Raw genomic sequence first — 13,193 nt, 5'->3', positions numbered from 1 at the left:
CCACCACGTAGTCATTTTTTACTCAACCTTTAACCATAAAGTGAAATGTCAGATAAGGAATGTATTAATAATAATAATTATTATTATTAATTTTAATATTATTAACAACATAATATTGATGGATAAATAAATGTATTGCTGTAATTTAATGTAATTTGCTGGTACTGTTAATTTCTTAACAGACATTAAAAGTGAGATGGTCAAATAAGTAAAGTTTTATTGTCATTAACATTATTATTATTATCATCATCATCAATAGCATCATTACTAATAATATTGATAAACGTAAAATCTATTGTAAAAATCTAAGTCTAAAATCTATAGCTTTAATCTAACAATTTAGTTATTATTGTCAAATTGCAAAAATAAAACTGGTTCCACAGGTTGTCAGACACTTAATTATAATAAGTCATATTGGTAGTTTCATAATAAACAAATGAATAATGAATGTTTGTGGATCAATCCAGAATCATCTGAGAAAGAACCGTGATGCATCAGCGAATCGATTTGTTCAGGATTTGTTCGTGACATATGTGTGTCCACACAAAGTAGCCTCTGTGTGTGTGTGTGTGTTCACTTACCTGGTGCGTGAGAGTTGATTGTCTCTCCCTCGTTGTCAGATGAGGCCGTTAGTGGTGAGGATGAGGATGAGTGGGCTGTGATGTCGCTGTCGCTAGTGCTGCTGTCCTGGAGCACGTCGGGTTTGCGTCTCGCCGCCGCCTCGCGTTTCTGCCGCAGCTGCCGCATGCGTTGCTTCTGCTGCTGGCTGCGCGGGCCTCTGACGCGCACGCGCCCGTTCACCTGCTTCTCCTGGCAGCGGTTCTTCTTGGCCGCCATGGCAACCGTGGACGCATCACTCTCAGAATGCGAACGTCGCGACTTCCTGCCGGCCGTCTGAACGGGCGCGGGCGCTTCCTCCGCTGACGAAAGTGTGTCGGAGTCTCCCAGGTGACCGGAGGAGGAAGGCGACCGCAGGCAGGCGGAAGAATCGCTGTCTTCCTGCACGCAGGACTGGGCGGCGGCTGGGGGCGGGTCAGTTTCCTGCGGCTGCCCGGGGGCGGAGTCTCTATGAAGCTCCTTTAGTAAGCACGGCATGGAGAGCAGACCAGGCGCCGGCTGTTTGTCAGGACTCTGCGAGCTGATTGGCTCCTCGCACGCCGGAGAGCTGGTGGGCGTGGTCTCTTGTCTCAGGGGCATGTCCTGCTCTTCTGCTGTGGCCCCGCCCTCTGTAGGGCATTCAGGGAGCTCGTTGGCCTTCTGGGCATCAGTCATCTCTGGAGGGCGGGGCCAGGGGCGGAGTCTCTGAAGTGGCAGTTGATAGGTGACAAACAGGGGCTGCTGACCTGGAAAACAAGAATTGTGTGTCAGTATAGCAGCTGACAAATGTCGAATGTTTACATGGTTAGTTCTGTTTCTCATCATTCAACCACCACTCAGATACTGTGGATTCCGGGAACCAGCCAAACGCTGAACTATCACGCACCTTATCAACCTTTCTACTAGGGATGCACCGATATGAAAATTTTGGCTGATATATCGTGCATCCCTACTTTCTACATGTCATTGGACTCAACGCACAATGCTGTATTTCACGAGAGTCTGGCCTTGAAAAGTTGTTTCAAAACTTCATGTGCATAAACAAATTTTTTGCTGCGGCCTCAGTCACAATACATGAAAACTTACAAATATTAAAAAATCACTTATGAGAGACTGATCTCACAAACAACAACCTATATACAATATTTAGATCTTCGATCACAACTACAAAAGCTCATACTGACTATATAAATAAATATTCAGGTAACACTTTACAATAAGGTTCATTAGTTAACAACTTTAGTTCACATGAACTAAGCATGAACAATACTTCTACAGCATTTATTCATCTTATTTCATGTTAATTTCAACATTTACTAATGCATTATTAAAATCAAAAGTTGTGCTTGTTAATATTAGCTAATGCACTGTGAATTAACATGAACTAGCAATGAACTACTGTACATTAACAAAGATTAACAAACACTGCAATAAATGTATTGTTCATTGTTTATTCATGTAAGTTAATACATTAATGGAACCTTATTGTAAAGTGGTAACAATATTCATGAATAAACTACAAATGTTTATACTGACTAAATGTTCATGACTATCAATTCCATGACTTTTTCAGGATGGGAAAAAAATTTTTAATTTTAAACTTCTCTCAAAACTCATGAGCCTGTTTTACTTTCTACCAAAACACCTCATTCAGAAATCTGACGGTCAATACTTGAAATACATGAAGAAAAAAATAGGCACACATAAAAATAGTGCCGTTTATACATCACAAATATTGGAATTTTATTTTTGTATACTGTTATATACTTCCTTTACAGTAAAATTAACATTTACAGTAAAACAAATTACAGTTGTGAATAAGAAGTCACATTAATAAGAAAAAAAGGAGGAACTTGTGATATTCTGAACGGGGAATTGTCATTATTTTTACATCTTCATATGTGACTAATTATCAAAAACCATATGCATTATTACAAGCCAAGCACGCAATGACTGCCACAGATCAGATTTCTGTAACTATGTTTACAATCTGTAGCAAAGAGATTTTAGATACCAGAGTCAACTATCAAAACGAGGAATTAACATACAGATTCTGAAAGCTTCTTGCACGTTTTAAAGGAGATCCCACATTCATTCCGACAGCAATTACTGCAGCAGCGATGGTATTTTGGCGAAAACTGTGGTTACCATATGTTTATACGAGCTTCCATAACATGACTAGTTCCTCTCGCAGGCACTGAAACATGAACCAATCATCAATGCATCATGAGCCGCTGCTAATGAAGCATGCATCAGTGTGTTTATCAGTCCTGTCTGCAATTAATACAAATCAATGCATACTTCCTCAACATCCCAGAATCAGTTTATAAATCATAGCGCGTGCGTGCAATTCAACGCAACTCAATGCACCGACGCAGCTGCGAAAGACACGAACGGGACACCGCTCTTAAATAATTACAGAGACAGGAAAACAGTAAAACAAGCGAAACTAAACGTTGCACGGCGCTAATGAAGACACTGCAGCACAAACGCTCGTCCTGCGACACGCTCAGTCTGGACACAACCGCTGCACTATAACCGGCACATCTGCACGTTGCGTGGATACAGCACGCATATATGCATGTATGAACGCGTGCATTAATTAAAGTGAAAGTAGGACTGGGTCAAAACTGCAGTAGAGGTTCAAAATGGAGAGGCGCAGTGCTGAGAGCTCGCTCGACCGCCGTCGACTGCAGCTTACCTGGTTCAAATCTGTCCTCATGTGTGTGTTCCCTGGAACTTCTCAGGCTCGCAACACCATACTCATGAGGAAAATATGGAGTTAATTGAAATTTTATGGAATAACCGCTATGTGTTCTCGACTTTCCGACCGCTTTAGCGCAGTTTGCTAATTTAAAATGTCCCCACTAGCCGTCGCTGGAACAAATGTGAAGTCGTCATTTCCGCTGCGGCGGAGTCGGGGAAAACAAAAGGCGCCACCGTGAGACTCGGAGAGGAATTGCGTTTATTACAAGCGCCACAACTCACAACTCACATTTATTGCATTTATTAACACGCTTTTTATTAGATATTTTAAATTATCGAGATAAAGTGTTCACGAAGTCCACTTTCTGCTCCAGCTGGGCACCCTTGGGAAAAAGAAAACGTTACTCAAAAATTATGATTTCCAATAAAGGTAAATAATATAAAAAAAAAATAAATGTCAAAATAAAACTACATTTATAAATAAAATTACCAGCTCACGTCTAGCCTCCTCGATTTTCACCCGTGCAAGAGCTGGACTCTGAAAAAAAAAGTACAACCGTAATGAAAACCAGTGTTATTTTAGTATCATTGACATACTATTGTAGTTTTTATTCATATTTTGAATCAGTTTTTATATTTTCCATTTTCATTTTACTTAACATTTTGGTAATTCTGTCATTTTTTATGCCTATATAGTTTTTATGAATGTTTTTATTTAGTTTTAGTCATTTTTATTTTTGTTTTAGTATTAGTTATTTTAGTATATCACGTTAATCTAAATTAAAATGATTTCAGGTCACTAGCTGGGCACCCTTGGGAAAAAGAAAACGTTACTCAAAAATTATGATTTCCAACAAAGGTAAATAATATAAAAAAATAATAAATGTCAAAATAAAACTACATTTATAAATAAAATTACCAGCTCACGTCTAGCCTCCTCGATTTTCACCCGTGCAAGAGCTGGACTCTGAAAAAAAAAGTACAACCGTAATGAAAACCAGTGTTATTTTAGTATCATTGACATACTTTTGTAGTTTTTATTCATATTTTGAATCAGTTTTTATATTTTCCATTTTCATTTTACTTAACATTTTGGTAATTCTGTCATTTTTTATGCCTATATAGTTTTTATGAATTTTTTTATTTAGTTTTAGTCATTTTTATTTTTGTTTTAGTATTAGTTATTTTAGTATATCACTTTAATCTAAATTAAAATGATTTCAGGTCACTTTTTTATAGTGACCTGTAAGCTATATAATAATCCTGATGAAAACAAAACAAAAAATGGGTAAAATAACAATAATAGAATTTTAGTAACTCTTAACAATGATTTATTTAGATGTGGATGTGATCATTTTATTGAATAATGTGTCCTTCATACTGTGCATTGTGCTATGACAAAATTATTATTTATTAACCAACCCACACAACTAAACCAAGCAGTGCTTTCCTATGCAAAAGTCACATGATGGTTTCCATGTTCATTATAATGCTGTAATCTTCATAGAAGTTGTACTTACAGGGCTCAAGTCACTATACGGCTCTAGTTTCTTCTTTAAGGGTAGTGAGGCCTCTTTCAGAGCTGCGATTTTCTAAGAATAAAAGATGAGAGAAATTAAATAAATAAAATTTCAAACCAGCCTGAAGGTGCAGTTCTATTACAGTCCATATTCATTTAATATTTTTTTTACATTTATGAACATATTAAAACCTTAAATTCCAATAGGAGGTGTGCACAAAAGTGTCCACAAAAGATGTTTATGAAATATCTATAGGTTGATTAATGTCTAGGTTTATGTCATTTGACTGCAAAATCAACAAAACTGCACATGGATCATTTTATTTCATTCCAGTAATTACGACGCTGCATGAATATGGCATCGATCTGAAATCTGGTCAATCAGTTTACCTCTGATAACTGCAGGGTGGCCTGATGGGGAAGAGAATCCTCCATCTGCCGTGAGTCCAGCTTTTCCTGTTACAAACACACAGATTCTGTTTGCATTAGGCTGCATGGAAGCAGGGTTCCTACACGTTCCATTTCAGAATTCAATACTTCACCAGACTCAAACTCCAAACCTTTCAGTAGATTTTCAGACCATATTTAACATAAATGGTTCATAGAGCATTACTTTCAGCTTTATATTTGGTATATAGTACAGTCATCTGTAAATATTTTGATTTTCTCAGGGGTTTTTTCATTGATTTGCTTGCATACATACATACATTCATACTTTTGCATGCACACAAGTTTTTCGTGCCCTTGAGAAACTATTCACATGTGCACTGGAATATTTTGCGTGCTTATGCATTACATTTTGTCGTTTTATACACTATAACCCATTTCCTTTTGTGTCACTGCCATCTTACTATGAAGAAAATGAGAGCTTGGATGCACATTAATTAATACAGATCCATTTGCTCAATATTTGGCTTTCATTAGGCTAGAACCTCTAATATCAAGGCCTACACTGTAAAAAATTACCGTGAATTTAATGGTAAAAGACTGTAAAAATGCTACAGTAAAAACCTGTTAAACGGTTAACGGTAAATTCCCCTACTATATACGGTGAAAAACTGTATTGGACATTACATGAATTGGACATTAATTTTACGGTAGTATACCGTTTTTGGAAGTGAAAAGACCGTATAATTTACAGTGAATAACCGTAAATTGACATTCCCAGAATTCCCTGCATTACATTTCAAATTTGATGTTTTTTTGTTGAAATAACTATGTTTCTTCTTAGTTTTTTCTTATCAGTTTTGTATATTAGGGTTGTGTGTTACACCTAATGTTGTTAAATGAATGTTTTTTGCATTATTTCAGTTTCATGTGTGTTACCGTGATGGTGTTTAGTGTTTGTGTGAATGACACTGTGCACCTTCTATATACAGTATGTTATTATTTAAAAGCTGCTTGTGATGGGCTTTGGTTCATCATGTGACTTTCTCATCACCACCTGCTTTTGGTGGTTATCAGTGTATTACAAAGCTACAAAACAGATTTCAGCAGTTCAATAGGTTGGTATATAATAACATTTTATCAGTTAATGAAATTACGGTATTTAACTGTAAATTTAAGTTAAAACCGTAAAACCTAAAATGTTGCTACCGTATTTTTTACGGTAAAATTCCGGGAACCACAGCTGCTGGTTTTTTACCGTACATTTTACGGATTTTTTTTTACAGTGTAACGTACAATTTAAAGGGCACCTATTATGCAAAATCCACTTTTACAAGGTGTTTGGACAGAAACGTGTGTTGGAATTGTGTGTACACAGCCATCTTAGAATGTTAAAAATCCATCCAGTCTTTTTTTTTAAATCTTCATAAAACCAAACCAGGCTCAAAAAACGAACGGTTTGGATCCTGTTCGCAATATGATGTCATAGAAATGGCTAAAATCAAATTCCATACATTTCTAAACTGCGTAGGAACCCTGTGGAAGATATGAAACTGTAATTTGACTACTTGATAAAAAGTTTGACACACACCTGCGCAATCTTATTCCTGCACGCGAGATCTCTGGATTTGTTCTTCATGAAGTCCATGTTAAGAAGCCTCTGCTCTGCTGTAGCTGCTTCCACCTGCTGTGTATGTGTGATCTTCATCAGATCACTGGAAAAAGTTTTAGAGAGTAAATAAATAAAATTAATTAGATTTAAATAAATAAAGAAAAAATGTATTAAATAAGAGTACATTTGATTAAAACAAATACATTTTAAAAATGTTTTCTTACTCCTGAATTATTTTCCAAAGAACAACTGCGGCAGTCATTTTCTTTCTAACAGCAGCAAGTTCCCACTGCAACCTCTGGTCTGTTTTCTCTCATTGGTCAGATTATTGATTGCAGGCATATAGCTGGATAGCCAAGAGAGTGAAATCAACCACGCAACTCATAACACAGATTTATGACTTAGTTTAAATCATTTATTATGCACATAAGGTGAATGGCTTAATGTGATTTTGCCAGGTAGATCTATGGACCCAGTCAGATTTCAGGGTTAACGTTAGGTTCTGTGTTTGCTGTTCCAGAACCACCATGCATGTTGACTCAGGAGCATGTCTAAATCATCTCTTGATGTAAATAACACTTTTATGATGTAGAGTGTTACTTTACCTCCCAAGTGATGTGTCTCTGAGTTTAAGCACTTCAGCGGTTCCCTCCAGTGCTGACAGCAAGTCTACTGTGGATCTGGAAAGTCTTTCAGCCTGAAGTCCTACTGCCTGGAGAAGCACTTCTTGGAGATGAGTTCCTGTCACGGACAAGCAGCTCCAGATTAATTTATTCCACAACAAAAAATTGCACTTTTATAGAACCATTATGCATTTGGCAGGCTACTTTATCCAAAATGACTGTCCTAGAGTCTCACCATCACTGCCGTACTCTTCTGTTTTCTGCTCCTGGTCCTTGATGAGCAGCTCAGCCTCTGCATCTGGTCTCTCTGCTGTCCGCCAGCTCATACAGAATCTCCACTGTGCGTGTGTTCACTTCAAACCCCGGTACCTTCCTGAGCCACTGGCTCACCTGAAATTATACAGCATATGCAAATGCACTGTAAATGGCACATGCATGCATTTTGAGATTCAAGAATCAATATTTATTGAGTTGTTTGTGTTAAATGATTCTGAATGACTACCATATTCATTTACATTTTATTCCAAACTATAAAGAATACCACTGTATTGCTATAGGACGTGTTCATGACAAGGTATTTTGTTTTTTTCTGTTGTTTTGTTCGCATCTACCATATAAGGATGTGATTCACGAGACATTTTTTTTAGTTCAAACCTCTTCTGGCACATTTTCCCACTAAATGTGTGTCACATCTAATCAAATATACTTCACGTGAAGCAACAACTAAACAAACATCCCGCCACTGATTTTCTTCTTCTCGTTCCGGGGTCTCAAAGCGCATTTCTCATTGGCTTCCCGAATGAAAAATCGACCAATCAGATTCTGGGAAGCAGAAGCACCGCCCAATTACAACAAACAAAACGTTTCAAGGGAAAAGAAACAATGCATTTATAATTATATAAATATTTTTATTAAATAATTTTTTTTTCACAGTGCAATATTCTCTTTTAAAGCATAAATAACCAGTTATTGGAATCACAAAAGATTTAACACTATTTAGCCAACTGTTTTATTTCACAAAACATTTATCTTTTTATTCTTCTTCTTCTTACAACAAATAAATTAAAATAATGGAAAGAAATGTTCCTTTTTATAGCTTTAAATTAAAGGACATATAATGTATAAATAATAAATATAATAATAATTAAAAAATAATAAATATAATAATTAAAAAAGTTATAAAAATGCCTATTTACAAATACATTTTTCTAAAAGTTGGTCAGAATTATTTTATTTTCTGGAATGAAGTATTCTGACTGGATATTGCCATATAAATATGTTATTTATAATAAAGTAAAAGAAGTAGGCCTATTTATACAATTATTCACAGATGTTATCCTGTATATGCAGTAGCTAGATATATTCATAATGTTTGTAACATATCAGTTGAAGATATTGAACATTTATTTTTCTATTGCCCCCATTTTTGGGATGGCTTTAAAATAGTCCTTAACTTAGAACCTCATGATATTTTACTTTGTTTTCAAAACCCTGTTAATTATCTTTGAATTATTTTAGCAAAGTTTTATATTCATAGCTCAAAAAATAATTCAAAAGAAACCATCATATATTACCTTTTGTAACACTGATCTTAAAATATATTTTGAAACCTTTTCTAATATGAGATCACAAAATAAGTTAGCCCTAATATTATACTTTTTTATCCTAGCATTTTTTATGTTTGTTTATTTTATGTTTTTTTGTTATTCCGGTTCACATGCTTTAAACTGCACAATAAAAAGTGGCTTTTAAATGCATAAATGTAAATGTAATTTTTTAAATCAACACAAACGACCAAAATAAAAATGCGAGGTGTAAAAAGTTCAGACCGCTCATTTGCGTTCCGACATTGTTGCCAGCCGTTAATGCACAATCACTGTTTTAGATCGACTGTAATATAAGATTTTCAATACTGTATAAGATTTCCACTCAAATCGAAAGCATACATCTAGGCGATGCGCTGCCGGTTTCATTTCTTTCTCTCTCTCTCTCTCTCTCTCTCTATTACATTAATTCTACAATCTATATTAATAAATATTAGTGCTGTCAAACAATTAATCGCGATTAATCGCATCCAAAATAAAAGTTTTTGTTTGCATAATATATCTGTGTGTTCTGTGTATATTTATCATGTATATATATATATATATATATATATAAACACACACACATGCAGTACATGCATTTACATGTCTATATTTATATTCATATAATTTATATTATAAATAAATATATTTAATATATAAACATAACATATTTTTTTAAATATATATATATACATGCATGTGTGTGTATTTATATATACATAATAAATATACACAGAACACATACATATATTATGTAAACAAAAACTTTTATTTTGAATGCGATTAATCGCGATTACTCATTTGACAGCGCTAATAAATATAGATTAAACACGGGGGATAAAATAAAACATTATAATAAATTATATTTATCAAACAAATCTAACAAGATTCCAGCTTTTTTATTTTGTGTTTTTGAGAATTGTCTCAAATAGTTCTTAAATAGCCTAAAGCCTAAAATTACCGTCAAAATAAGGTTTGAAAATAATAAATTCATTTTTTAAAAAGTTACTTTTAGCACTGTATTTTTAAGTGTGTACTATAAAATAATAGTGTTTTATACTCAATTTATTTTTAAATACAATAGCATTATCACACGGATTATTTTGTTTATTATTTTATTAAAATACAAAATAACTGAACGCAATAATACTATTAATAATTATTTTATTTTTATAGCTATATTTAATGAGTACCAAACCAAATCAGATGCTCTCATGAGAACCGCGTACGCGCACCTTCTCACAGAACTGCATCCGGGTTCTGCCGCTGACCTTTCCTATATGAGCAGCGCTCTCGACCTCCATTTCCTTCACTCAGCTCCTCGCGCTCCAGCCGGCCGCTGCAGGAGGACATAAGCTCGCTCTCCCGCTACACAAACCACCCGTAAACATGCTCTCCGTTCGCGTCGCGGCGGCTCTGGCCCGCACCCTGCCCAGACGGGCCGGATTCGTAAGTCTCATTTTGTGGCGTTTTTCGCGCCGGTGAATGTCAGCGCTGGTAAATGGCGTCGCCATCTTGCATTAAGCAGGGCCTTGCGTTTCATTTAGCTTTATTTGATTCTCCTTTTCAGCTACAGCTGTGCGGAGTTTAAGGGAACGGAATATACACGTTTTAAACGTGTATTTAAAATACAGAAGCATATAGTTGCACGTTTAGCACGGTTGCGATCAATTAATGACATTCCCAACTGAAGGTCAGGAAGTGCTTCTTGGGTGTGTGACATGTCAGCTGGCATTGGCTTTACTCCGGTGGATGTGGTGTGTTGTTAGAGTCTAATGTTTAAGTGCATCCTCGTATTAATTTTTGTTGCACTGTAGGTTATTCTTCAGTTATGCGGAGGCTTGGATGAAGACATGGTGCCACACTGTGATCACTAAACGCAATCAGATTGCAAACATTGCATATGCAAACTTTTGATTTAGTATTTGTAGTTTTTCAAGTCTTATTTGAAGGAAGAATGGGTTTAGCTCCAGTGACGCTGTTGTTGATGGCGCATGAAGGTCAAGGGCTCTTTATGGTTGAATCTGAAGTTGTCTGTCTTACTAACATATTGTCATTGTAGGATTCTAACCAGTATATTTGCAATTGCAGGTTTCCAAGAATGTTGCTGCTGCATGCGTTGGCGCAAAGAACCTGCACACTGCCAGACCATGGCTGCAGAAGACTGGTTATGACACGTTTATTGATTTGCATTTAGTTTGTGTTTCTTATCTCTTGCTTTTTGTTTGACACATTTAGACGTGCATGCTCAAAACACATTGTGTCGTTTTCCAGGCACTGCGGAGGTGTCCAGCATCCTGGAGGAGAAGATTCTTGGAGCCGATACTGGTGCTAATCTGGAGGAGACGGGCCGTGTGCTGTCCATCGGTGACGGTATCGCTCGTGTGTACGGGCTGAGGAACGTGCAGGCCGAAGAGATGGTGGAATTCTCCTCCGGCCTGAAGGTGCGTTAGCAAGGGATCAAGAGGCCAGATGCTCAAAGGCTGGGACACACCAAACCGACTTCAAAAAAACTAGCAGCTGACGGTGTTATCGCCTTACACCACTCAAACTACAGCCGACTGCAAACTAACACCTCCATTCTGTTCCTGTGTGAGAGGAAGAAGCTGTCTGTATCAGCAGCTATCAATAATGTATATATTCATCATTCAGAAGGAGAAAACAAAATGCGGAATTATCAGATATACAAAGCAGTGCTTGCTTGCCATTTTGAATATCAGTTATGTTGATAACTAACTACTTTTTAAGCGGCTCATATTCGCATATTGGAATGCTTGGGTAAGATCGCGTAACATTAGAACAGCCTTCTGTCTGTGCTGCCTTCATTTACTTGCTTGTTGTCATCACTTTCGCTTTAATTCTCGGGCACTGACACGTTCACTAAACTGAACATCCAATCAGAGTTCTCGCTGTGGAACACACCAAAGAAACTAACCTGACAGATGCTCGCTGATGACCCGATCTTGGTGTGTCCCGGCCTTAAAGGGTATTATGATAGTATGCTTAACGCGCACAATATACGTGTGCAATATGTAAAAGCCGAAGCATGTTGTAGTTAGAAATGCATGTTTTAGAAACTGGTGTGTATACGCAAACCGGTTAAGTATTGACGACAACTATTTAATTTTTCCACTTTTTTTTTTTTTTGGCATTTTTGCCTTTATTATGATAGGACAGTATTTCAGACAGGAAGAGAGGGGGGATGGGATTGGGAAAGGTCCGTGAGCCGGGACTCGAACTCAGCGCTATATATTGGCACGCTGCCCATGAGGCTATTGGCGTTGACCATATTTATAATTTTTGATATTTTATAGACTTTTTAAATTGAACTATTTAGTCTATTTACGTTTATAGTCTTGAATTAAATATAAAAAATATAGTATAAATTAAAAGTGTAGTATAAATGAGTAATCTTAAAGGGTTAGTTCATCTTCAGTTGCTGGTCCCCACTGACTTGCGTAGTGAAAAAAAAGGTATGCGACCTTCAGCCACCCCTGGTCGTTGACTTCGTGAGCTATCCCTTTAAATCTGATTAATTAAATAAAATGGTATAAATTAGTGAACTTTTTTAAATTGTCTGACTTGTTAAATATTTACATAAAGTGATTAATCTTAGAAGTTTGACTGTTTAAAATGGTATAAAATAGAAAAGTATAACTTTTTGAAATATCTGATAAAATGAAGTATAAATGCTCAGCCTCAGACTATTTGAATAATGCTATTATAATACAAATAGCAAATTTTAAAAGTCTGATTAATTGAAATGGTACACTAAGAAATGGTTGTATTAAAAATATTTATGATTGAACTCGTTTTAAAATTTAAATTATAATGTGGTCCTGTATCTATTCTTGGTGAACTGTTGGCTTTTACATTTAAGACTTTCATATCTCTCTATAGGGCATGTCTCTGAACTTGGAGCCTGATAACGTTGGCGTTGTGGTGTTCGGTAACGACAAATTAATCAAGGAGGGTGACATCGTCAAGAGAACGGGGGCTATCGTGGACGTTCCTGTCGGAGAGGAGCTGCTCGGCCGTGTTGTGGATGCTCTGGGAAACCCCATTGATGGCAAGGTCTGACCACTAACTGGATACTTGCATCGTTTTGGCTCCTTTTGTGGCGCTTTTCCACTGCATGGTACGGTTCACTTTTGGGGGGTTTT

The 13,193-nt window shown here is 36.4% G+C and overlaps 2 protein-coding genes and 1 pseudogene across 2 annotated transcripts in view; 1 reads left to right on the top strand and 2 right to left on the bottom strand.

Annotated features, from left to right (window-relative positions):
- Window positions 1–573: 573 nt before the first annotated feature.
- LOC107599387 (uncharacterized protein C18orf25 homolog) lies at window positions 574–1,272 on the bottom strand. The gene has a single exon (XM_016290967.1). The coding sequence runs from the start codon at window positions 1,270–1,272 to the stop codon at window positions 574–576; it is 699 nt and encodes a 232-aa protein (XP_016146453.1).
- Window positions 1,262–8,206, bottom strand: LOC107599360 (HAUS augmin-like complex subunit 1; annotated as a pseudogene).
- A 2,083-nt stretch (window positions 8,207–10,289) lies between these two features.
- The window catches only part of LOC107599357 (ATP synthase subunit alpha, mitochondrial), a 9,503-nt gene continuing 6,599 nt past the window's right edge, over window positions 10,290–13,193 (top strand). The window contains exons 1-4 of the mRNA XM_016290924.1: window positions 10,290–10,479; window positions 11,122–11,197; window positions 11,305–11,474; window positions 12,931–13,104. Of these exons, the coding sequence (XP_016146410.1) occupies window positions 10,420–10,479; window positions 11,122–11,197; window positions 11,305–11,474; window positions 12,931–13,104 (480 nt within the window). The 5' untranslated portion in view covers window positions 10,290–10,419. The remainder of the gene's footprint in view (window positions 10,480–11,121; window positions 11,198–11,304; window positions 11,475–12,930; window positions 13,105–13,193) is intronic.

Source organism: Sinocyclocheilus grahami, unplaced genomic scaffold (genome assembly GCF_001515645.1).
Source record: "Sinocyclocheilus grahami isolate Dianchi unplaced genomic scaffold, SAMN03320097.WGS_v1.1 scaffold265.1, whole genome shotgun sequence".
Classification (NCBI taxonomy): domain Eukaryota; kingdom Metazoa; phylum Chordata; class Actinopteri; order Cypriniformes; family Cyprinidae; genus Sinocyclocheilus; species Sinocyclocheilus grahami.
Note: the sequence above shows the minus strand (reverse complement) of the source record. Positions and strands in the feature narration are given on the sequence as shown.